Consider the following 23,776-nt stretch of genomic DNA (forward strand, 5'->3'; position numbering starts at 1 on the left):
TGCTCTTTTCCAATTTGGTAAACTATGTATGCCTTGAACTTTCACCATTTTTAACATCAGTTAAAGGATTATAAGAAATTTGTAATTTTTTTAAGCTCTGTACATAAATCCTATTGCTTTTAACTATTACCATTCTTATCCTGAAATATTTTACGACCCTTTATTTCAACCCTAAAGTATAACTTCTGAAGGCCAAAAAGAAGCTAAACCCTTTTTTTTCTTTGTTCATAATGTTGGGAGTGTTGATTTTAGTGGCCTCTCATTCATTTGAATCTGTTACATTTGCCGACTCTGCTTGCCAATAGGGTCTTACTATGAAGGTACTGTTGTCGCCAACAAATCAGCCAGTTAAGACAAGCTGTTGAGGTATTTTAAGTAGCTTTGTTTGTCTTCACCATTAGTAGCAATAACAACCGCATCTAGCATTTCTATTTTGTTAGGGTGTCAGTGGGTGGGACCTATTTTATTGCAGAAAGAACATGCACAATCTGGTCATGCTGCTACAATTAACTCTTTTATGCATAACAACTAAAACTTATTGTAAGGACACTGTAGAATTGTTGCTACAATGCTTAAGGGATTTCCAATTTCACCTTCCTCTTCTATTCTCGCATTAGTCAGGAGAAAGTAATTTTAGTATCAGTTTTTTGTATTGTGTAGAATTTGCTTCACTTAGTAAAATCAATCTGCTCTGAGCTTTCTTCATGTAAGCAGCCACTGAAACATTGAATAATCATCATTAATCAGCCCTTCTCCTCCTCTAATATAAAAGCTGATCAATTATGTTAGACATGTAGCGTTCAATTGAAGTTTATTCATCCAAGGTGTAGCGGAACTTGCGATCAAAATATTGCACAAACTCAGCACAGCGTTTGCATGAGGGATCTATTGCTTTATCAAGACTTCACTTTTTACCGACGCATCCTGTCCTATTCCCGTTATTTTTTATTCCTTCGGGCTGTTGCAAAGTTACTGTTTTCCCTAAAACTAAAAATCTTCCTAGAAAGGCAAACACCAGTTCAACCACCACTGAAGAACAGCTTACAGTTTTATTTCTGTTGAAAACTTAGTGCTAAAAATTAAGTTCATCTCCTATTTTGACATCCAAAATATTTTACTATACCTTGACTCGTTGCTGGAAGAAAGTTGGTAACTCTCAAAACCTAAACTAGTCCCTGACGCAATTTTTTTCCCCCTTCCTTGCAAAATGTGACTTTGCCTAGAGTGGCTACTGTCAGAGAAAAACTGCGTTCATAGGAGTGCTTAAGTGCTAGTGTTGTGTCTTGTTTCTTCAGCTAATCCATCAACAGGATCTGAGCAGCTTCAAATTATTATTTTTCATCCTGTAATATCCCAACATTGATCAATAAACTACAATTTGGAACTTTAACAGCCACTCCCACTTCGCTCCTGTCAGCAAACTATTAACATTGAGCATGTAGGTCTCCAAAGTACCGCAAAAATATTTTCGAAGCACCCACTTTTTTCCAAAGTGTGCCCATTCTATACTATGCTGCAGCTGCATTCATCCATCAACTCTAACCGGCAAAAACAAGTCTTTCAGAGTGAGGTAAGTAAAAAAATTCTTGACTCCAAACTCAAATGCAAAACTCAGTCCCTCAAAGGGACCTCGCAATCTGCTTTTATCAGGCCCTGCTGTTGCGTCAAACGAAGGAGGGGTCCTCAAGCTTTGTGTTAGACAGATAACGTTTTATCCAACTAGCGCAAAATGCAGAGTTACAGGAACCAGGAAGGTGAATGAGATTTTGCATCCAATATGTCTATAAAGCGTCAGATTTTTCCGGGGGGGGTGTTAACCGAAAAGTCTCTTAACTTTTCACTCTCTCTGCGGGGTGAGTTGGGTTTTTTTGTCAACGAAGTGATAATGATCAATGGTCAATGATCAGACTGATGGCCCATTAACTTTTTATCTCCACGTAACTGCCAGAAAACTCCTCGGGAAACCCCATGACAAGCAGGGCGCTCATAGAGCTCGTCTCATCGTGGTGCCACGGCGCCAGATGTACGGCACACATGTACGTAATCAGCGCAAGTCAAGCATACGCCTGTTATTTATGGGTAGATTAATCGAGAGAAAAATTGGATGAATTTTTGGGGATTTAAAAAGGTCTTGGCGCAAGATTTGGACCCAGAAAGAATATTAATTTGCGTCCTTCAGCCACATCCGACAACCCTGGAGTAATCAACAATTATTCACTGATACGTACTGTGACGTCATGTCATTTACAGTTGGTTTTTTTTTCAATCCAATGAAGGAACTAAAACGGTTTTGTAACATTTTCTTATTAGCTAATCAATTACATCAAAAATTATGATTTTAAAACTAAAATTCTAAGTCGAAATACATTTTTATACAGTTTCAAAATCAAAAACCATTTTTTTGTGGTGAAAATGGAAGTGAACAATTTCAGTTGCTCATTTGACTTCACCACTTAATCCTCTTTCCAAGCCTTGCCAGACAGAAAACAGTATATAAAGACGTAAATTCGCTCAGTTTTCCGGCTTCTTTGAAGTCCGCTGTAGGGTCGTCTTGCAGTCGTGTAGTTTTTCTGATCAAAGATTCTATTCCGTTATCATGACTTTGAGTCAAACAAGCGTGGTGAGTTGTTTCTTCAGCTACTAGAAAGTTTAAGCCAAGAACTTAAAAGGATTTTGCGATTTTCCCTGTCACCTTGTGTGCAACAGCTAGCCACCATATGCCAACTAAGCATGATTTTACCCGAATTGATTGAATGTCTTTGAACTCCTCTCGCCCTACATGAAGATTTGAACTTTACAACTTCACTTGTTCTTTTTTTACTCACTTTCAAGATCCACGTGATCGCTCCTTCCTTTTCTGAACCCAAATGTACGTCTTTTTTTACCGGAACTACCTAACCTCAATTTCTAACCTCATTTTCTTCAACCCATCCCCTACCTCTCAGCTTGTGGTATTTTTATTTCTGAATTTTAAGTCAAAGCCTACATGACACTCCACACACAGTGCACCGATTATTTCTGTGGAGCTCTGAGTATGTCTCCAACCACTGCTTTCTTTAATCTCTTGATCACTATCAAACAATTAGTCCCAGGACTAATCAAGATTCACACTAACTTAGTCTCCATCTAAATCCGAATGACAAAACTTGCGTAACGTCTACTCCTTTTGGTCAGGTCTCAGGTGCCTGGGAAGAATCTATGATACAATGAACAGTCCTCTGGTTGGTGTACTCTCTTTACTTCATGGACCAATTTCGTTAGTAGTTCATCCAAGAAACTGAAATCTTTTGGAATGTATGAATCTTCCATGAATGCTGTTCTCAACTTCCTCTGATACTGTGTCCAAAACACTGAATATGAGAGGACCCTATTAAATACTGTCTCTGTCAGTGCTCCAGTTTTTTCCCCAGAGAATGATGATTGATTCTAATTTAATCTAGTTCAGGTTTATGTAGAAGGAGAAGCACTGTCACTGTCTCTTAGATTTTCTTAGCTACTGGTTGAAATTCCTTTAAACAATGAATCACAAGCTTATCAGATTATGACTTTTACTCAGGTCTCGGTACCCCATCGGTAAAACACCATATACTTGATAATTATATAATTTCAGTAGGAGGTAGCCTTTTGATCAAAGCCTTCGGCATGGGCCCTTCTAAATTTGTGGCTGTGGATTCATTTCATCGCTGATTAACTCACTTGCTCCCATCATGCCCCTCTCTAAAAATCTAGCCCCTGTTTAAATCCAATTTTAGGTGTTGAGATGTATTTTCTCAGGTATTTCGATTGATGAATAGCTTCAGGTTCAACTTCAGCCGAGCAAACCAAGATGAACATTTCTGTGGTTTCACTATACTTATATAGCACCTATTCAATGTATTGCAAGAATTATTCTGATGGCAAAGTCAGATTTAGAAGCTCTTACAAGAATCCAAACCAGTCTTAGAATGACAAGCCCTGTTTCTGCAGCTACCTACAGATCTTGCAATGCCACATGCGATTCATTTATCTTTGGAGAAGCGAACATTATTTTGTGAGGTTGTTCCGTAGTTTTCTCTGTCAAACTTACCATGTCTTGTACTTGATCTATTTCTTAATCTACTTTTACAATTTAACAGTTAAAACTGTACACCAGTGTGATAGAAGATGTAATTTCTGGAGTAAGGGATGCTTTTGTTGATGATGGAATCGATGAACAAGTTTTACAAGAATTGAAACAAATCTGGGAAACTAAACTCGTCTCAAGCAAAGCTGTCGAGTTAAACCCTGACCCAGAACCGCAGCCTCCTCCTCAGACCTCAACGATTAAAACAGAAGTCACACGCAATGTAGCACCCCAACCAAAGCCAGGTAAGCATCCAATTGAGTCATGATCTAAATAGTTTCATGTAAAGTCAAGGTGCAACCTAACATTAAAATTTTCGAGCCTAGTGCATTATTTTTGAGGAATTACAAAATGGAAGAGACTGACCACAGAATATCATCCCTATCACATGATCAGGTTCAAGAAGAAATTCACAATTTGCAAAGAAGAAAAAAAGCTTTCAATTGTCTGTTGAGGTTTTGCCTCTAAAGGTGCATTTATTAAGACAGAACACTTTTCCAGAATAAGAAGTGTCCCCAAAATGAACCCCAACACCTTCAAGAAGCAATGTTATGCTAACGGTCATGGGTTCATTCTTTGTTTTAGAATCGCTCATGAATTATTTTTGCAGCCTTTTTTCAGCATGAGTTATTTTTGGGAGGACTAGAATATCTTCTAACCATTCTGATAATAACAGCTCTGAGCCCTCCTCCCTCAAAAATATAGTATTGAATTGAACACTAGAAAACGAGGAATTGTCAGGATTTATCAAGGATTGAAAAATACTCTGGGAAAAAAGAAGTGCCTCTTTCTCTCGCCTCTTAGACCATACTCGACATTTTGTATCAGCTAGGCTTCACTGAATCAGGCATGAGATGGAAACCATTATTTCCCTCCCAAACTAATTCCTTTAAAAATTAGCTTTTCCATAAAAATTGGGATGAATGCAAGGGGAAACTTCAAAATTTCATCGGGGAGTTTTCTTTTAAATGATCCTCAATGAAAATTGAGGAATGAAAAAGTATCAAGAATTTTAGGCATCTTGCCCTAAGTCACACCCTACCTCCTCTGGGGTCCCTTTTCAGCCAAAGTTTGTAAGAAAGGAAATATTGTAGGATTCTAATGCTGAATCATCAATTCAAAGGCCTGCCTGCATGTCCATTACAGGAAATCATGTTGTAGTCGATCAGAGTCAGCAGCAGCAACCACTATCACAACCAGGTTCTATGTCACAAACACAATTTCTTGGAGGCACTATGCAGCAAGCGGGCGTGGTTCAGCAGACTTCTCAGCAACCTGTGCAGCCCCAGCAGCAACAACAGTCTGCTTCCCAAGTAGACCTCACCAATAAATTGATACCTCTCCAAATCACTGTTCCTACACAAGGAGGTTCTAGGATTCTCACTATTGAAGTACCTGCCTCTGCCCTCCAAGGTAATTTCAGTATCTCTACGAACAGTCGCGGTTCCTTAAATTTTCCAGCCTTCTACACCCAAAGGTGCAGGGGCGCTGAATCTGTTTTTCTGCAGCAATTTCTTAGGACCAGGACATTATGTCCTTAAAATCATGGTTCCCTAAGCCTCTATTTGTAAAGATCTTCTTTTGTTGGAGTCACCACACTTGATGACCTTTTTGCCAAAAAAGTTCCTTAACTGTTCCTACACACCTTCTCATTATAAGTGGCGAAGAGGATCTGAATTAAATTGATGACAATTTATAAAGTTTGTATCTAATTCTTGTTAATTTTTGCACCTGCTGTTTTTACTTGTACCTTGTACTTACTTCCTGGTTTTTAATTTATATCTCACTGAAAAATTGCACAAGAAGTCTGAAACTTTGTAAAAACATTCTTCAAGGTTTGAGACTTTAAAAAAAGCTCTAAAAGTAAAAATGTTAGATGTAGATGTCCGTCACAGTTAAAGATATGGCCTCATTTACAAATATTGTTGTATATTGGATTTAAATGTGGATTGCTTTTCATTGTTTTGATAGAAGATTGATTGCTTTCCATTGTTTTAACAGATAATATGTTAGCACAAATTTTAACTGGTCCAGTCATATCAACGACAATCTCCCTGCCTCCTCATTTAGCGTCCTCAGTTCTGCAGCAGCATGTCAACGCCGTTCTTCAAGGACAAGCAGCTTCAGGTACCTATGTACCTTCTAATATCTTTCATCTGGAAAGTTTCTAATCAACTCTCTCCCCAAAAATTGTTTGAAAAATGGCATAAGTACCCACTCTTAATTGTAGGCTATTGTAATAAAATTATGTTAAAAATTGTTAATTATTACATTTTTCCATTTTCTTTTGAAACTAAATTTAATTTTAAAATCAGTTAAAATGTAATATAATTACGGTACTGTAGTATTAAGTTCATATTGAACTCCATGCTCACCTTATGATTCTTGGCTGTTCATCAAGTCTGAGATCTTGGACTTTCTGCTCACTTTAATGAGAAATGATTTATTTAAAAAATCTAAATGAGCATAGTGTCCAAAATCGTGGAGTGTAGATATTCTCTGACACTTGACAAGCATCAAGTCCAAAAATGTATCAAGAGGAATTGGTGAAGTAAAGGTGAAAAAAATTTGTTCTTGTAAAGCACTCATTGCAATTTTTGACCACGTGAAAACAGGAAATTGTCGCTAGTCATCAGAAAGTGTTAACAGTGGCTTTATCGAGACTTCTGGCAACCAAAGAAATATTTTTCCTGTTTTAATGGTGTAACGAGTCGATGCATTTTTCATCAAATTGTGACTACATGAAAGATGTCACACACACGGTCCAACTGCACATTCAAGCTGAGAGCATGTGTGCATGGACTCGACAGGCAGCAATGAACCAATTTCCATTTTTTTCGCAACTGTCAATCTGACTATGTGTGTGTGAGTCCATGGCTTCAGCTAAAACTATACCCAGCTGTTAATTTTGATCGTCAATATTTGATCCAAATTGCTCATTTTATTATTCACTCTGTTTCAGGTATAGTGCAATTATCCCAAAATGCTTTAGCGCAAGCAGGTCTTACGAATGGATCTGATAGTGGAACAGCTACAAGATCAAATTTTCAGCAGGTAAGTAATGCCATATTAAATTCTTGATAATGCTCTTCAATTCATGAAGTATGTATCACGTGGTTATTGTTTTTGGCAGCAATTACTGTGACAAAGATGTGAAATACATCCTTGAGTGTATGGTAGGATTTTTGTCGACGTTCTTCCCTAACTCCTTTGAAATCTGTGATTGGAACTGCTACGTTGGTGTTTGCCGTAACAAGACAATGGAGTGGACTGCGGCCCTCTTATGCTCCTCTGCATGAGGATAAGACAAGATGTAGCCCTATTTGAGCTGTGTAATATACTTACAAATCGATCTTTGATGCTTTATCAAGCTGACAGGAATTGCATCAATCAGACTGCAAGGACCTTTCGGAAAGATAAATTCTGGGTTCATTCGTTGTCCTTTTCCACCTTTCCTTGAAAGCCTTGCAGTAAAATCCGTCTTAACAATGCCTCTATACCTGTTAAAGGTGGATGGTGCGAATGATACATCGGATGACGATGAAGATGGTGATGATGATGTAGATGATGATGATGACGATGACCTAGAAGATAAAGACGATGAAGAGGGTGATGAAGAAGGAGGTGCCGAAGAAGAACCTCTCAACTCTGGTGATGATGTTAGCGAAGAAGACCCAAATGAATTATTCGATACGGATAATGTAGTTGTCTGCCAATATGATAAGGTAAGTTCGATATACTGTTGAAGTCTCCAATAAGTGAAGGAGTCAGATGTTTTCATCAAAAAATTGAGGCAGGTTTTTTAAATCGAACTTTTATTGTGGTTTTCAAACTCTCCAGTCACTCTAAAGCTGTTTTATTTTAATTATAGGCTGCTATAAAAAGAAATGATTCAGGTAGTGGGTTGCACGATTTACAATTTTTAAGCTACGCTTGGAGACAATCCTTTTAGCTGAACAGGTTCAGTAGCTTGAAATGTTCAGGGACTTTTTCTCATGGTTAGGAAAATTTTTGTTTCATTTACACAGAAACTGCATCTTGTTATTGGCAACCACAGTTCGCATTGTCAGACCCTCAGACCTTCGAGATCTTATTGCTTGCAATTATTAGCACAGTATGATGGGTAATAAAATTTAGCCTTTATTTTATGAATTAAAGTCCATGTATTGCATTTGGACGAAAGTCTGGATATTCCAGAAAAAGTTAAGATTCTTTATTAGAAGAGGTCTCATAAAAATTGAAAGTGGAATATTTTAGTGAAAATGCTGAATATTTTAATTTTAGTTTATTTCCATGAGAGATTAAACTTGAGCAGAAGTTCAAGTTATTTCTACCTCAAAGTTCCAGCCACACATATTCACCTTGGCATTAAAGCCAAGCCTCTATACCCAAAATCCTTCTCTCTCTCTCTCTTTTTATATCTATTATTGAAATTGTTTTTTTCTGAAATCCTTATTCTTTTTCTTGTGAAAACCCTCAGACAGAGAACAATCAAGCATGAGATAAACAATTCAGTCTTTCACATCATATTTATTAATATTTTCTGCTCTTCCAAGTTCCCCAGCCATTCAAACACCCTGTTTTTTACTGTTAAGCCTTTGATAGTACTGTAATCTGACTTACATCTTTATTTCCCCACAGATTTCTAGAAGTAGGAACAAATGGAAGTTTCAGTTCAAAGATGGAATTATGAACTTATCAGGCAAAGACTATGTTTTCCAACGAGCCAATGGAGACGCTGAATGGTGATGTCAGTATTTCCTCCGATTTCTTCAGCTTTCTTGCACAACGTGCCTCCTTTTATCTGTTGGCTAGCACTTTCCAACATTACCCAGTGAAAACCATCAATACTGTAAGTGTTGTCATGTCAACATCGTAGCAACCTCCATGTTTTTACTGGATAAAGATTTACTCCCAGATATCTTACTACAAGCTGATAAAAAAAATGTCTTCTATTCTGAGGGGACTTCAATCCTCTTATTTTTTTCTTATTTTTTTTTTAACTATTGCGCTTCTTGTCAGAAGCAGATACAAACAGGGTATCTCAAAAGTTGTAATTAAATGATGAATTTATTTTCTCCCCAGTGTCATGAAAGACTGCAGGACTTTCACATGCGAAGGTTAAGATGGATTGACAGCTCTGATAAAAATTAGTCTATAGTCAACCAATTGATAATTTCTTAATTGTGTGGTATTTTTTTTTCAAAAATACTTGCAATTCAAATCATTTTGTAGCATCTCAGGTGTTGATTTACAAAATTTATTCGAGAAATTGTTCAACGTAACTTCAGAACTCAGGTACATACAAGTTAATATTGCCACCCAGCTAGTCTTTCAATTTGCTCTTTTTACTCAAACTAAAGTTTCAAGATTATTTCAAATGGTACAATGATTGAATGCAAATTAATATCAGATGCACTTTAGAATGATTTGACTCCTGGGGATTTTTAAAAAATACCCTAGAACTGAGAATTCTCCAATATTTTTTAATGGTGGCGTCCTAAAGTACCTGCAATCCCTTATAGATTAAAGAAATTGTAGCTGAAATTGCCTATATTTCTCTATAGGCGAATGAAAAATTTCTACTCACAACCGAAAATACTTCTTTGGGAACCTACCTCAGATTAGAATGAGATCTTTTCAAGATTCATGAGACTTTATTTTCTGATTCTCAGTTTCTTTCTAATTTGTATGGTAGGTTTTTGTATTACCGTTCAAACTTGTCAATGAAATGTTCAGAGGATAGTTATCATTTTCTTTATTTTTTTCATTAAAAAGAATTTGTACTTACTTGGTGAAATACGAAGCAATTTTTGGAATCCAAAAATGCCAGCAACCCAAAGTTACAAAGATTCCACTAAAGTCAAAAGGTCAACACTATAATTGGTGAAAATGAGAGTTACCAATTTTTTATTTTAATTTTTAATTTTTTTTATTAAAGAAAAAAAGGAAATTAAAATTGAAATGTGTGAGATCACTTCCATGACTGTCCGCAAATAATGCGCAATATAACTCACACTTAAGCACTTAGAACCAGTGATTGCCTGCCTCCGCATCACCCAAAAACTGATCATAAACATTGTACATATTAGATGTAGTTTCCATGAGAAAGAAACTGATAATAGCCAAAGCTTTGACACAATTGAATCGTAATTGAAAACACGCCATCTCCTTTTTTCTGAGACTCTGTTCTCGAATATCAAGCTCGACTGTTTGGCTGGTACAGAAAAGTAATTCCAGGCTCTAACTCCATCTTCTCTGTTGAAATGAGTGACGAATTCGAAAAATTTAACCAGATCAGTTGTTAAGGCTGTTTCGGTAAAATAACAAGTTTTTAAACTACATGATCAATGTATTGCTATCCATGTTTCAATTATAAAAAATATAATCCAAGGGTGCGAAGAGTTCTAAAATTTCAACGGTTTCTCATGATTCGGTGTTGCTGCCTTGTGGCATAATTAGTGAGTTGCTGACTATACCAGGCCTGAAGGGGCGAAACACGTCTGGGAGTCTCAACAATTGGCGAGCACCTGAGTGTCTGTACTGTTTTAAAAGTTTTTTTAAGTTTTTCACAAAATAGGTGACTTTCCTCACATTGGGTACCTAAAAACCCTCCAATCTTCAAGAGATTTCCGTCTTGAGGTTATGATTTTTCCTCAGATCCCTAAATCTGCTTGCAGATGGCTAGATTGGAGATTTTTTATACATAATATGTCAACTATGCTCCTAGCTAATTATGGCACTAGCCAGAAATACAGTTGCACTATCTACTCAACCATGCCTCTGGCTGGTTTCAAAATCAGCCATGAATATTTTTGAAAATGGACGCATTTGTATGGACTACGTGTATAGGGTTTGTGAGCCCTGTAGCTCCTTTTAATTTTATTAATTTGCCCATAGCTTTGTTGCACTCAAATACGTCCAAATGGTCATTCTTTTCGTTCTGTGTCCCCCTGATTCTTAAAATCAATATTATTGCTGTTTTCAGTGTTTTTACCATAATTTACAAAGTGTCAAAATACTGAACTAAACAGGCTGACTTTTTTCTCCACAAATTTATCTCGCAGGTGTTTGTTACCAGCAGAGGGTTTTAATCCAAGTTCTTGTGGGACAAACTACTTTATCCCAGAATATGTAATCTCAAGATCTATGTTTTACACTCATGTTAGTTATGTGCATTTAAGTTTTTTAAAGCAGTGTATTCATACTTAAAGTTACAGCAGGCCGATTATGAACGATCGAATTCAGACGGAAATTCTGATCGATTTGGGGACGCTATCGATTTAGAAAAGCATTGCGCTTATGGGCCGGTCAAATCGATAGGACACAAATCGATGCAAAAATGCAGAAATACGGCCCTAAATCGATCAGAATCCCGAAATCGATGGAAATCCAAATCGATGGGTCCGGACCCATCGATTTGGATTTCCATCGATTTCGTGAAAAACCAAGTTTTCCATCGATTTGGGTTTAGTTTCAAAGATGGCGAATCTCGTGCTAGGCTAGTCATTGAGAACTACGAAGATGTTGTAAATGAAGAGATAGAGGAGCGAATACGAATTGAGGAGAGAAGAATATTGAGGAAAACATTAAGGGACAATTGCAACTCATTTAACATGCCAAAAAAAGTATTCCAGCAGAATTTCCGCGCAAATTTACGCGCGGATTTTTTTTTATTTTTATTTTATTTTATTTTTTTTCCTAAGCAAATTTTAAGGCTCCTTCTGTTCGTTATGTCTCCGTGATGAATTTCTCGCTCGGAAGAAGTCAGTGGGAAGTGTTCTGCGCCCATGAGAATTTTTGGAAAATCAATATCCATTGTACATTGCCAGTCAATCAACTCAGATAACCAAGATAACATAAAAGAGGGCGGGTGGGTTCATTCCCTCCCCCCTCCCTTAAAAAGATTTGTCTTAAAATTGGAAGTATACTTATTTATGAAACTTCAGCTATCGCAATAAATTGGATTTTTTTTGGCTTTCACAAATCTCGACCCTCCCTTCCCCCCCTAAGTATCGCGTGGAGATAAAAGTTCATTGACTGCCTTTGGCCGTGTACAGTAGACATTCCATATCTTGGGTTCTACTGGTCCGATTTTGACCAGAGAGGACTTAAATTATTTATACAAAGTTAGCTTGGCTGGAATCAGCACTTGGAAGATGTGCACGAAAGTATCTAGAGAAAGTAATCTACGAATATTATTTCTCAGCAAAACTGGAATATTCTATGAATTCTATGAATATATCCAGGACTTCTAACCCTCCGAAGGGCTCTCCACCTCAGGCGATATGCGTTATCTACTCTTATGATTTTAAATTGCAGAGCATGATTTCTCCATGACAGCAATTTGAACTTAGGCCTCACTATCCAATAAAGAATTTTAAATTCTGATTTCAACTACTTACACTTAAGAATTAATTAATTTTCCACTTATTTTTTCGCAAGACTATGAAGGAAGTTTGCACAAATATTATAGGGGAAAGAAGAACCCCAAAGAGTATAATATGAGAGGGATTTTACCTTCATTGAGGCTGGCTCTACTGAAACAATGGGCTGTTGAGTAGAAAGCAACACAGAGATTTTTCATAATTTGCTTTCAAGAGGGGAAAAATATGATGGAACATGTTCTTGATTTCAACCGCCTCAGCTCTAACATGTAAAAATACTACCCAGCAAGACTGCGGGATCTAGGGAAATGAATCTGAGAGAATAAGAACTTTACACAAAGAAACAGGAAAAGGCGCATGAAAATTTGTAACTGAAACACCAACTTAGATATTTTAATTGGGACGAAAGTGCAGGCATACAAAGAAAAATTTGCATGCAGCAAAAAACTGAATGGAAGAGTAAAAATTATTTTGACACCAATATTAGGATTTAAAATATGAAATCTCTTTAAGGCAGAATTGTTAAACCTAGCAAATAGTGTTAAAATGAGGTGTATCATTTGAAAATTGAGTTCGCTGTGCATGGATGGTTATGGAGATGTTCAAGGTTCCAAATAAAAATTGTATGAAACGTATAAAACTACAGCTAGATAGGTACTTACAGAAAATTTTGTTCCTCTTTGCGACATTCTAGTAGATTCAAGTGATGAAAAGGGAGTTGATGAAACTTGGTGGAATTAATGGCTGTTTACAATCAACTTATAGTTTCCGCAAATCCTTAAAATGTACGATAGAACAAGCGGAAGCCATAATTCTGAGTGACACAGCTATTTAGAATTGGTGAAGTCCACGGTGACTTGTCGCTCTAGCTAGCAAGTGTTTTAAAACATTTTGAGTTGAACACATAACTGAGAATAATTGATGATAAACTGATCGCTTGCTGCTGTGAGATTGGACTAGTCGAGCTTGTTAAACGCTGATTATCCTGGACTTTAGTAACTATCAGGGCTCTTAGAGCCCCCTCATGATTGCAGTTATTATTGCTTGATCAATCAATCTATAAAGGGGCAGCATATCAAGATAAATAAGCCTCTGGTTAGGCATGCAGTCATGTAGATATTTCTATATAAGGCTCTCCCATGAGTTCATTGTCAATCATCACTCGGGCCCATCATGGAAACTCTTAGGGACAAAGATGAAAATCAAGGACGATTCATTGAATCAGTAAGGAATGGGAAAACTTTCTTCTCAAATAGTTTATGGTATTTTAATACTACATGTGTTTTGGCACTGTTGGACCATTACGCTAGTACTGGTTAGCTGCGCTAACCTAATCGCTACCAATGATCCGATGAATTACAGTTGTGATGTTATGCGCAACCACAGAATTTTGGAAGTGAATTCCTTAAATGGAGAAGTGATATTATAAAATCTTTGACACATGGTACCTGAGGATGTGAGATATAATTACTAATGAAATCACAGATGATAAATGATTTGGAAGCTACCCGAAGAAGGTTATCATAAGCGGCGATGTTTATGATGATCACTCAGTATCCGGCACGAACTAGTTTTCGAAAATTAGAGCACGCACTTGCGAGGGATTACACTACAAATTACGGATGAAATATTAATGACTAAATGTGAATAAGGACCTCGTGTATCACCATTGAATAGCTTTGATCGGTATTCAGAGAGCGAACCAACATCTCGTAGATCCGTCACACACACCACTTTCCGGTTTGCTAACCATTTCTCCAAAGGATAGAATGTGATCCAAATTGACTGCCTTATAATGGAAGTATTGTAATGATCTAATTAGTTCGATAATATCATCAAAAAGTAAAATAACTGACAAGAAAACACTCATTCACCAAGAGACGAAGAGAGAATACAGTGATAAGCAGTACATAAACAAACCTTTCCGAATCAACCGTTCATCGCGCGCGCTTTCAAATATTTTGAATATTACCGCGAATATTTAATTTGACGGACTACAAATCATCATTTGTACACTTTTCATTGTAATTCTTTCTTAATTTTCTTGATTCTTTTCTTATTTATTGGATCTGTTGTCCAAAAAACGGCGCTTCCACTTGGAAGCCATTTTTTTTTTTTGGAAATCGATCGGAAATCGATCGAAAATCGATAGGCCTTAAAATCTGTCAGAAACTCCTAAAATCGATCAGAATTCGATCGTTCATAATCGGCTTGCAGGCTCTTCTATGATCAAGGTTTTTGAATTCATTTGATTTGATTCTCGACCTGAATTTTTTTTTTAAATACCTCTCTCATGATGTTAATTAAGAGATAAATTCATCTGCAGTGAATGAAGATGGGCTGGAATGTGCCAGTTAAGTGAAGACGAAACGCAAGTCAAATCGACAATACCCACTTTTTTTTTACATTAATATGAAATTCTCAAAACTAAAGAAAATACTCATTCAAAATCCAGGAGAAGTTTTCAAATAAGAAAATTTGCTATCAGCCTATTTGATGGTTGTGATAATTCTTCCCTTACCTCTTTGCTCATAAATTAAAATCAAGTGAAAAAAGTTTAAGAAGTCAAAGTATTAGGGAAAATATCCTTTAGTGAGCAAGTAGGTCCTAAATTTAATTACATCTTTGTGGTAGAGAAAGTCTAACGCTGAAATATAATGGCAATAGACCTTAAATCAAGACTCAAGTCACTTTTGGTGGAAAAATTTGCCGCTTATGGAATCACTTTCACTGTGTCATCTTTATAAACTAGTTCAAATGTCAAGTGAATATAAACGATTTGAAATTTTAGTGAAAGATTGCGTGAGACAAAATTCACAAGCTGGTCCTAGAAATATTCATCAGTTTTTAATTTAATGACACTGTGAAACATTACGGTGTTCCGTGGAAATGCTCTTGAAGACTCCTTGTGGAATCCAATTGCAGTTGGCATCGGCATTTTAACATAATTGATTCAACATGCTCTGGTTGAAGTTTTCCGTTAGCTATAGCCTCTTATTGGCTCCTGCCACTTGAGGTGGCTCACTCTTAGGCAGTCCAATGTAAATTGGAAGTTGCATTCGGAATGCTTCTTTCAACATTTAGTGTTATATTCTCTCCAACTAAGTACAGGTTGAACAACGCCTTTAATTTGTCCATGAACTCGTACAACACTACTTACGATCAATGAGAAAGGGAATTGTAAACACGTTTTAGGAGTAATTGGCTTCATCATGAACATGGTGTTGCGTCTTAATTTTCTGATATCCCTCTCTAAGTGATCATGAAAATCTTGCGGAAATTAGGCAAATGGTGACAAAGGCCGACGAACGGACTCATCATTTAGTGACCAGTGCCCTAAGTAGCATGGCTTATTAAGCCTGTGATTTATGAAACATTATTTTTGTTGTATTCTATCCAAGACTTTAACGGGAGGCTCCTAACCTTCCAAAACTCTTTGTAAGCAACATGTCATAATCGGCCTACAGTTCATCACTTTTTGTTTTCTTTCCTTCGTAGAAAGCTGTTGAACAATTTTTTTATGATCATCTGTTAATTATTCATCTTGATTTAACGATTTTCTCTCAGAATGGGTTACTGGATAAGATCTGAAATAAAAAGAAACGTTGCATGTTTTCTCCTCAAAATCTTATGTAATAAATGATTCTCGCATCAGGAAGTTCAGGAATGAACTCTTGAAGGAGGTATGAACAAGCATTCTTAACGCGGATCAAATGGAAGTTAGATAATACTAATGATGGAATTTGTATTTTTTCCATTTAAACACTGTTTAGTACAAACACTTAAATCTTATTCGGGAGTTGATTTCCAGATTTCCCATCGTGCAATTCATTTTTATTTTGAAATTTTGAAGAGAAAACATTCCTAATTTCATTCAGGCCTTGTTTAGAGGCCCATTTTAAGTTTTACAATGGCCAGTTATTTTGTTAAAAACAAAATATACAAGGCAGTTTTGATTAATTAAAATACAGAGAGTTCTGTATAAATATATTGCTGTAATAATTGTAAAATGCACTAGGTACTATTAAGGAAAAAATTTGTGTTCTATGATTTTTTGTCCCCCTCTCTAACAAAAAACTTGGAAATTTTTTCAATGACGAAGTCAGTCGACTCTGTAACCGCAGAATAACTTAAATAAATGCAACCTAGAATGTAATGAAGGGTTCTTGCAACTCAACTAATTACTTGATACTCGATAATTATTAGTATGATTCAATTTACATCATAAACGGTCCTTAACCATTTTCTAAAGAGTTTTCACATTTTTTAGAAGGTCATGCTATGTTAGTCCTTTTCTTCCCATCATTAAAATTGGTTGTGTTGTATTTATTGTGTAAATAAACTTTGTTAGTTTTCAGTCGGTTTTAATTCATGTGTTTTCTTGATGTATTTCTTCTTTTTTGGAGCTTCATATCAAATGGGATGTATTAAAAAAGCGAGTTTAAGTACCATTTCAGCTATTGAGAGGTCTTAAATGGTCTCAGGTGTACATAAGTCATTTTGCTAGGGGAGACTTTGCCCCCCCCCCTTCCCCACCATGAGGGGGTGTGGGGGTTATGGGATGGAAGAAGAATTTCCCAGTTTCTAAAACAGATTTCCTGATTTTACCTTAATGATTCCTGGATTTTCCCGATTTAGACACTGTGTTATGGTCCCAGGAGTTCAGTGGAGCTGGAAAATTTGCTCAGTTTTGCTCTTCGGAGATATTTGCTCTTTTCTGCCTCAAAAATCGATCCATTTTCATTACGATGCAAAATCGACTAGCAACAAAATTGTGACAATTAAAATTAAGTCTTTAGGGTCCTCAACCCCATGGGCCTATGGGGGCGCAAAAGTAAGTACAGGAGTTCAGAAGAGAGGTTAGTCTTTAAACCTTAGTAGAAGAGAATCCTGGTTTCCCCGGCCCATACACTAACCATGCACCACACCTTGTGCCCACTACGGCCATACACTATGTCCTAAGCCAAGAAACTGGTGTTTTTTTCCAATTTTAATTTTTTTTTTTTTTTGCGATTATTCGCTGCTTATGCGTTCCAGTGGACTCAAGGAGTTTTTGAACCGGCCAATTGGAATCCTTTGGTCATTTGACTGGGATGATATCATTGTAATCCCTTTTAAGACTCCCTCTAGGAAGCTTCAGCACTGCTGTCTTTTTCAAGCTCATAAAAATTGTATCTTTTGTAATGCAAAGTATGGTAAATATCACCTTAGACCTTCCTTAACCAAAATGTGAACTGTGTGGGGCCGCTGTACGGAACAACTATAAACAAGGACTAAGTCCCAATTGATGAAATCTATCAAATGTCAAATGAAAAAAAAGAGATCTCTCGAACTTCACCGTTTGAATAATACTTTCATTTCTTACGTATGTTGCAAATGCCACACAATCTCCCTCTGTCTCTCAGCTATTTTGAAGCAAGTAAATATACTGATCGGTCCGTTATGAAGTTTAAGTCAAGGCTGTCAAATCTACCTTTGCGCAGATTATCCAATTCCCTTAAACCTATAGTTTGCAGGAACAATAAAGGGTTCATAAGAAAGTTAGACATGATAATCATTATCAGAATGATATTTGTTGAAATGCTTACAAACTATGTACAAATAAATATCCAAATAAAATAAAATATGAGTAAATTTAACAAACAAAAAGAAGGGGAAGCAAAAAATAGTTGCATTCAAGGTTAAGTTCATAATCTAGGAAAGAGCAGCACAAATCTGAAGGGGACAAACAGTATGATTCAATTAATACTTCAAAGTGAACAGCCATTAAAGGCTGTCTCTCAAGTACTTGCTTTTGTATAATTTAATGCCTCTTTACAGAGAGATGGGAGAAAAGTAACTAAACTCTATTTACGAGTCCTTTTAAATCATTCAATGTTTGTTTATTTAACTTGTGACATTTAAAAAAAAAAAAAAAAAAAAAAAATATTAGCGAAATAAAAGCAGGCTCAATCTTTCCACTGCAGTTCTCTGGAAAATTCCTAAGCAGGCGTCATGCCATTTTAGTGCTTGACAAATTCCAATAATACCGATTTCTGGTCTTCTCATTTTTGACAAATTATTACGCCATTTTGAAAATTTGTAAGAAAGACAACCTCATACATTTGGTTGTTCAAATAAATAGGATTAAAAAAGAATTTATTAGGGGATTTAATTTTTTGAGATTTTATGATTCAACTTAAACCGTAGCGATTTCCGGTCAAAAAAAAAAAAAAAAAAAAACCCTTGAGGAGAGCATATCAATCGAACCAAATTCTAAATACTAACCCATCACTGATAGCTAGGTATAATATACCAATTTTAAAGATTAAAGTATAAATCAACAGAGGTTTAATTACTGAAGTCCAAGTTGAAAGTGAATAAAATTGCTTTATTAACAGTGAAATAAGAAAATTTATAAGAGCTTTGGAATAGTTTGGAGACATGATTCAAATGTGATTCTTATTACTCTCAAAAAAACGGACCAATTTATATTCTAAAAAAATACTAAGATTCCCCAATTATGACAAAAAGTGACAAGGAAGCAAATTAGTAATTATAAGGGCAAATGTTTGTCCCAACAAAAAAGTTTTTTTAAAAACTTCATGAGGAGGGTGAAGCAGTGAAAATGTTGGTGCTTAAGAATATTAAATGAACAACATTCTTACAAGTTTAATGGTGATGTGCTTGCGAGAGCTTCAAAACATACAGCATCCTCAGAGTTTTCTCTTCGTTTTTTAAATAGACACAAAACAATGACACATCCAACATGATTGATTTCCTTTTATGGATATACATGTTGCCAGGAAATGCGCAATTCCTTTGAGGGAAAGATTAGTTTTTCCAACTTCATCATCAATTAATTATTAAATGCCAGAGAAGACTGTAAAATCTTACTCTCTTGTATTCTTTTCTTGAAATTCTGCAGAGAAATACCCAGCGTATAAGGATTTGAATTTACCAACATTCAGAGACTTACAATGTTATTACTTCAACATCCATTTTTCAAATCAGAAAATTTTAATTCGATAAGTTTTCTTTGAGTACAAACACTTATTCAGAGGGAAAATCTTTGAACCTGAAATTTAATAAACGAGTGGGATACATTTAAGTCTTGGATAACATATTTTGTAGGCAGAAATGCTTGAAAGCAAAAAGGTTGAAGTGTACAATGATCTTAAATAATGCTATTATTTCTTCTTCGTGTGAGACAAAGAAAATTATGATGAAACATTGAAAACCACTAATGTATAAATTAGAGTTTGACAAAGGTGGCAAGCATTATTATGAGATTACTTTATCATACAATTTAAAATATTTATGTGAAACAAAGGAAAATACTGAATTGCTCAGAGTCAAAAAAATATGTAATCACAAAAACAGAAAAAGAGGAAGAGTAACCATGAGCCTGTTTTACACATATTCGATTAAACTAAGAACCAATTTTTCATGTCTCTTCGTCTTTTTTCAGATAGGACTAAACTTTTGCCAATATGGCACACTTCTGGGAAAGACTCAATGCTCATTTGCAAACGGGAGGTTACAAATCTTAAATGACATAACTATTATAAAATTTTAACCTTCAGAATAACACAAGTTGAAGTTTTATTTAGAACCTTAATCGAATAAGTTGATATTAGTTTAAATTCTATTTGAAAGCGGCTGTAATACCACTGGCCAAAATGGATCGAGGATTGACTGAGGGCAACAATGTTGCTGTGAGAAGATAATATGGTCTGTACTGCCTAAGCAGTCCGAATGGTCCAGAAAAGTCAAAAGTAAACAAATGCAAACTTAAATGACATGAGCCCTTCCTGGAATCAATCCTTTTAAATTCTTACATCTTTGCATCATGCTCACAGTGCAATTTGCTTTTAACCTCCAGTAAGATCAATGAAATTCGCAATTTACTCTTTCTTCACAAATCAATAAATGACTAGATTTATGGACGCTACCTAATTACCTGTGAACATGATGCTCTGAATAAATTTTTAGTCTTTTACAATAAGTTCAACCGATTGATGGTTGTTTTAAGAAAGAAGGGCCGATTCACCCCTAAATTTTGCAGAGCACTTGATAGAAAGGAGTCAAGTCTATTGTCATGTGACAGTCAGAATTTGGCCAAAATTTTGCTGAGGGGAATAAATACATTTGGACCGCAAGGAAATAAAAAGCAGGGGAGGGGTAGGGGTATGGTCTTGATTTTTACACTGGTTTCAGTTTTTGAAATGCATGATGAGGAAAAAAGGAAGAGGAGGCCTTAAAAGCAAAAAACTGCTCTCCATTGTTTATGGACGGCTTGGAGTATTTGAGGTTCTGTAGAGTCCACGACAAGTAAGATAACGCACCTTCAGACTGCCACAGAAGACCCGCAGTCTCGATTCTCCCATTTACTTTACATGAAAAAGTGACTTCAGACAATCTTATGTTGCAGTCTAGAAGTGGGTTAACTTATTTGGCGTTGACTTCACCATCACATCAATACGTCTAACTGAAACTTTAAGAATGTTGGAACTTGAGAGATTGTAAAATGATTAATGGAGCAAAAGATATAGAGCACGCGCAAGAAACAATAAAATGTCTTTTTTGAGGGGACTTTTCAATTAAATGGAATTTAACATTTCTCAAAACTCCTTAAGATAGTAAGGGAGACTTTATCTCTTATGTTTTTATCACAGACATTAACATGGCGATTGAATGGAGCTTCTCTTCAAATTGTTGAGAGACCTTTTTACATTTGTTAATTATAAAATATACAAAAGAGAAAGAATGGTATCATGTTCTTCAGAGAATGCTTTGCCAATGAACTACAATGGTTGACACCAACAAATCGGTTACAGGTATTATAGTGGGTGTATCCAATATGTCGGTTTTAAAAAAAATTGAAATGCCCAAAACCACCTATCAACAAGACACTTCTACCCAAGTTTAGCTGCTAATTACACAACACTGATTCTCTGCTCATCAGGTCAAGTCTTTTGACCTGGACATGGACAAGTCCATTAGATATAAGGGAATTAAATAAAAAAAGGTCAAATCTTAAAAAGAAAAAAAGGAAAACAAGATGTGTCCTTCCTCAGTGATTTAAGATATTATGTTTGGAATTGAAAAGAAAAAAATATAAAGTACCTATTGTATTTTCCCAGAATTATTACAAACTGTATGGAAAGAGGTATTCAAAGTGTCTTACAGACTTGAAGGAAAAAAATTCTCTGACTTAGTTCCATTGGTTATGTCAAAATGGCAATAATTCCTGGACTTTTTCTATCGATGGTCTATCGATAGGCATATTAAAGGGAGCTGTAATTGCTGTTGACCTCAAAGTTTTTCTTTAGTTATAATTTTCCTAACTTTGCTCCAATTGATAATGTTAAAACATATAAGATCCTAAAAACAGGAACAGCTGAGCAAAAAGAAAAAAATCCTTGTCTTTTTCATTGAATTCCTTGGCATTTTTTGGTAAAATGTTTGGCCTCATTAACTGGCCCTGAAGACCCCTGAAATTGGTTACAATGCATATGATATAAACTCAAAATCAACCTTCCAAAACGATACCACATAAAAAAACATGACGAACCACTTGCAGGATCAAACTAGAGCACATAGTAAAATGGAAACTCTTCTAGAAAGTAGAAAGGATAATCAACTGAACTTTCTTTTAAATTGTTCTAGACTGTTTTTTTTTTTTTGAGGTTTTAAGTCTCTTTTCACCTCCTTCCACTTCAAACAATACCTTCAGTTGGAGAAAGGGAAAGGATTGACCTGTGAGCTTCTTTGGTATGGCGAGGTGAGGTAATCTACGCATTCTTACAGCACGAGAAGTGAGTATGCGAACAATAATAAAATAGCAAATACTTTACAGTAAAGATACAAATTGTTTGGCAAAACTAAAGTAACCTGCTTGAAGCAATAAAAAAATAACTAGGAACTCACGATACCTCTTAGGAATCATTTCTTTGCATACTCATATACGATTCATTCCTATGTGTTTGAACGATAACTACAAAGAATTCGAAAAAATGGTAAAAATCAAAATAGAAACCGTCAAATTTTTAAAAAAAAAAAATTAACGTAGCACTAACAGCTGCAGTTATGAAGTAAAATCTTAGAATTTTTAGACCAAAATTTGAAAAGAATCGAAAAAATATGGAATAGATACATTCTCGTCTAGGAAATGAGATCACTTGAATGTTACAATGGATGAAATTTATCGAGTTGATCTTAATTTCCAGATTTGAATACGATTCAATACTGGGCAATTTTTTATTGTGTTTTTTTTCATTTTTTAAAAGTACAGGGAACATCTGATGTAAACTGATGTTCAATGTTTCACCTCAAGAATGTGGACTCCCTTTTTTTGACAATAAAGATATTTTGGAAATATTAAACTTTGCTGATTGAGGGACATCTTGATCTAATAGGTGACCATACTGCCTGGTTTTCAAATTTTGGCTGACTTCTGAAGACTTCACTCTACAACTAATTTCTTAGTGAATGACTATAAGAACTAAGAAAATATAGCGTTGAGATAATTTATAGAATAAGTTACGAGGCGAAGTAGGTGTAAGAACAATTTTGACAAGGTGACACTTAGAACAGACGTGCTCTTCTTTTGAGCTCATTGCGTCGCCACTGCGGGAGTCTGTAAAATTCTGTCCGTGTGCATTGAAATAGAGTTTCAAATTCTGATTCTGAGAGATGCCGCTGTAGGGGAAAAGAAAGTCAACTATTAATAAAATTATACAGGATGAAAAAAAAGAAGAAAATAAATATTCCCTGGAGTAAATATAACTTTAACATTTTCTTGAAGTAAGGCAAACGCACATATTTACAAAAAATTGAAAACTGACGGTGAAATTTGTAATAGTTGATATATAAATGATAAGAACTGTTAAGAAAATATGTAACGCTAAATTTTGATTTTTTTTACAACCCCCCCCCCCATATCTCATAACACTTTTGTGACGCAGGTTCCTATCCTGTAACACTCACAAAATAGCATGACAATCTCCTCAAAAATTGAACAGCCCTGGAGGGTTACGTATTTTATAAACGATCCTATACAATATTCATTTCATGAGACATTATTCGAAAATCAGCACAGAACTGAACTTGTAAAATAAAAGCCATAAAAACTAAAAAGATGAGTTCCAGACGCACTACTCTTGGTAATCTTGTAACTATTTTTCAGTTTCCTGCTTTATTGTTGATCATTTATAAAATTAACACATGAACTGCCACAGTTTGTAACACAATTGGTGGCAAGTTGAGAGGCGTGAGAAACTTGCAAGGATGATAGATATTGCTC

General features: G+C 35.7%; 2 protein-coding genes across 10 annotated transcripts in view; one reads left to right on the top strand and one right to left on the bottom strand.

Annotated features, from left to right (window-relative positions):
- The first annotated feature begins 2,276 nt into the window (after window positions 1–2,276).
- Window positions 2,277–16,857, top strand: TfIIA-L (transcription factor IIA L). The gene is made up of 7 exons (XM_019042981.2): window positions 2,277–2,620; window positions 4,116–4,347; window positions 5,249–5,515; window positions 6,104–6,229; window positions 7,065–7,156; window positions 7,612–7,827; window positions 8,744–16,857. Exons 1-7 carry the CDS (start codon window positions 2,597–2,599, stop codon window positions 8,849–8,851), a joined length of 1,065 nt encoding a protein of 354 aa, XP_018898526.2. The 5' UTR covers window positions 2,277–2,596; the 3' UTR covers window positions 8,852–16,857.
- A 1,183-nt stretch (window positions 16,858–18,040) lies between these two features.
- Window positions 18,041–23,776, bottom strand: part of Unc-115a (actin binding LIM protein Uncoordinated 115a) — a 150,086-nt gene continuing 144,350 nt past the window's right edge. For all 9 annotated transcript variants that reach the window (XR_002008809.2, XM_072299835.1, XM_072299834.1 and 6 more), the window contains one exon: window positions 18,041–23,172. Coding sequence is in view for 8 of the 9 variants with exons in the window: in XM_072299835.1 (XP_072155936.1) it covers window positions 23,059–23,172 (114 nt within the window). In the remaining variant the exon portion in view is untranslated. The remainder of the gene's footprint in view (window positions 23,173–23,776) is intronic.

Source organism: Bemisia tabaci, chromosome 4 (genome assembly GCF_918797505.1).
Source record: "Bemisia tabaci chromosome 4, PGI_BMITA_v3".
NCBI lineage: Eukaryota > Metazoa > Arthropoda > Insecta > Hemiptera > Aleyrodidae > Bemisia > Bemisia tabaci.

What these genes read in the sequence shown, in the direction of transcription:
- TfIIA-L (XM_019042981.2), top strand. Translation starts at nt 2,597, where the DNA reads ATGACTTTGAGTCAAACAAGCGTG. An exon ending in AGCACCCCAACCAAAGCCAG is followed by an intron (nt 4,348 to 5,248) that starts GTAAGCATCCAA and finishes TGTCCATTACAG; the next exon opens with GAAATCATGTTGTAGTCGAT. An exon ending in TTGTCTGCCAATATGATAAG is followed by an intron (nt 7,828 to 8,743) that starts GTAAGTTCGATA and finishes ATTTCCCCACAG; the next exon opens with ATTTCTAGAAGTAGGAACAA.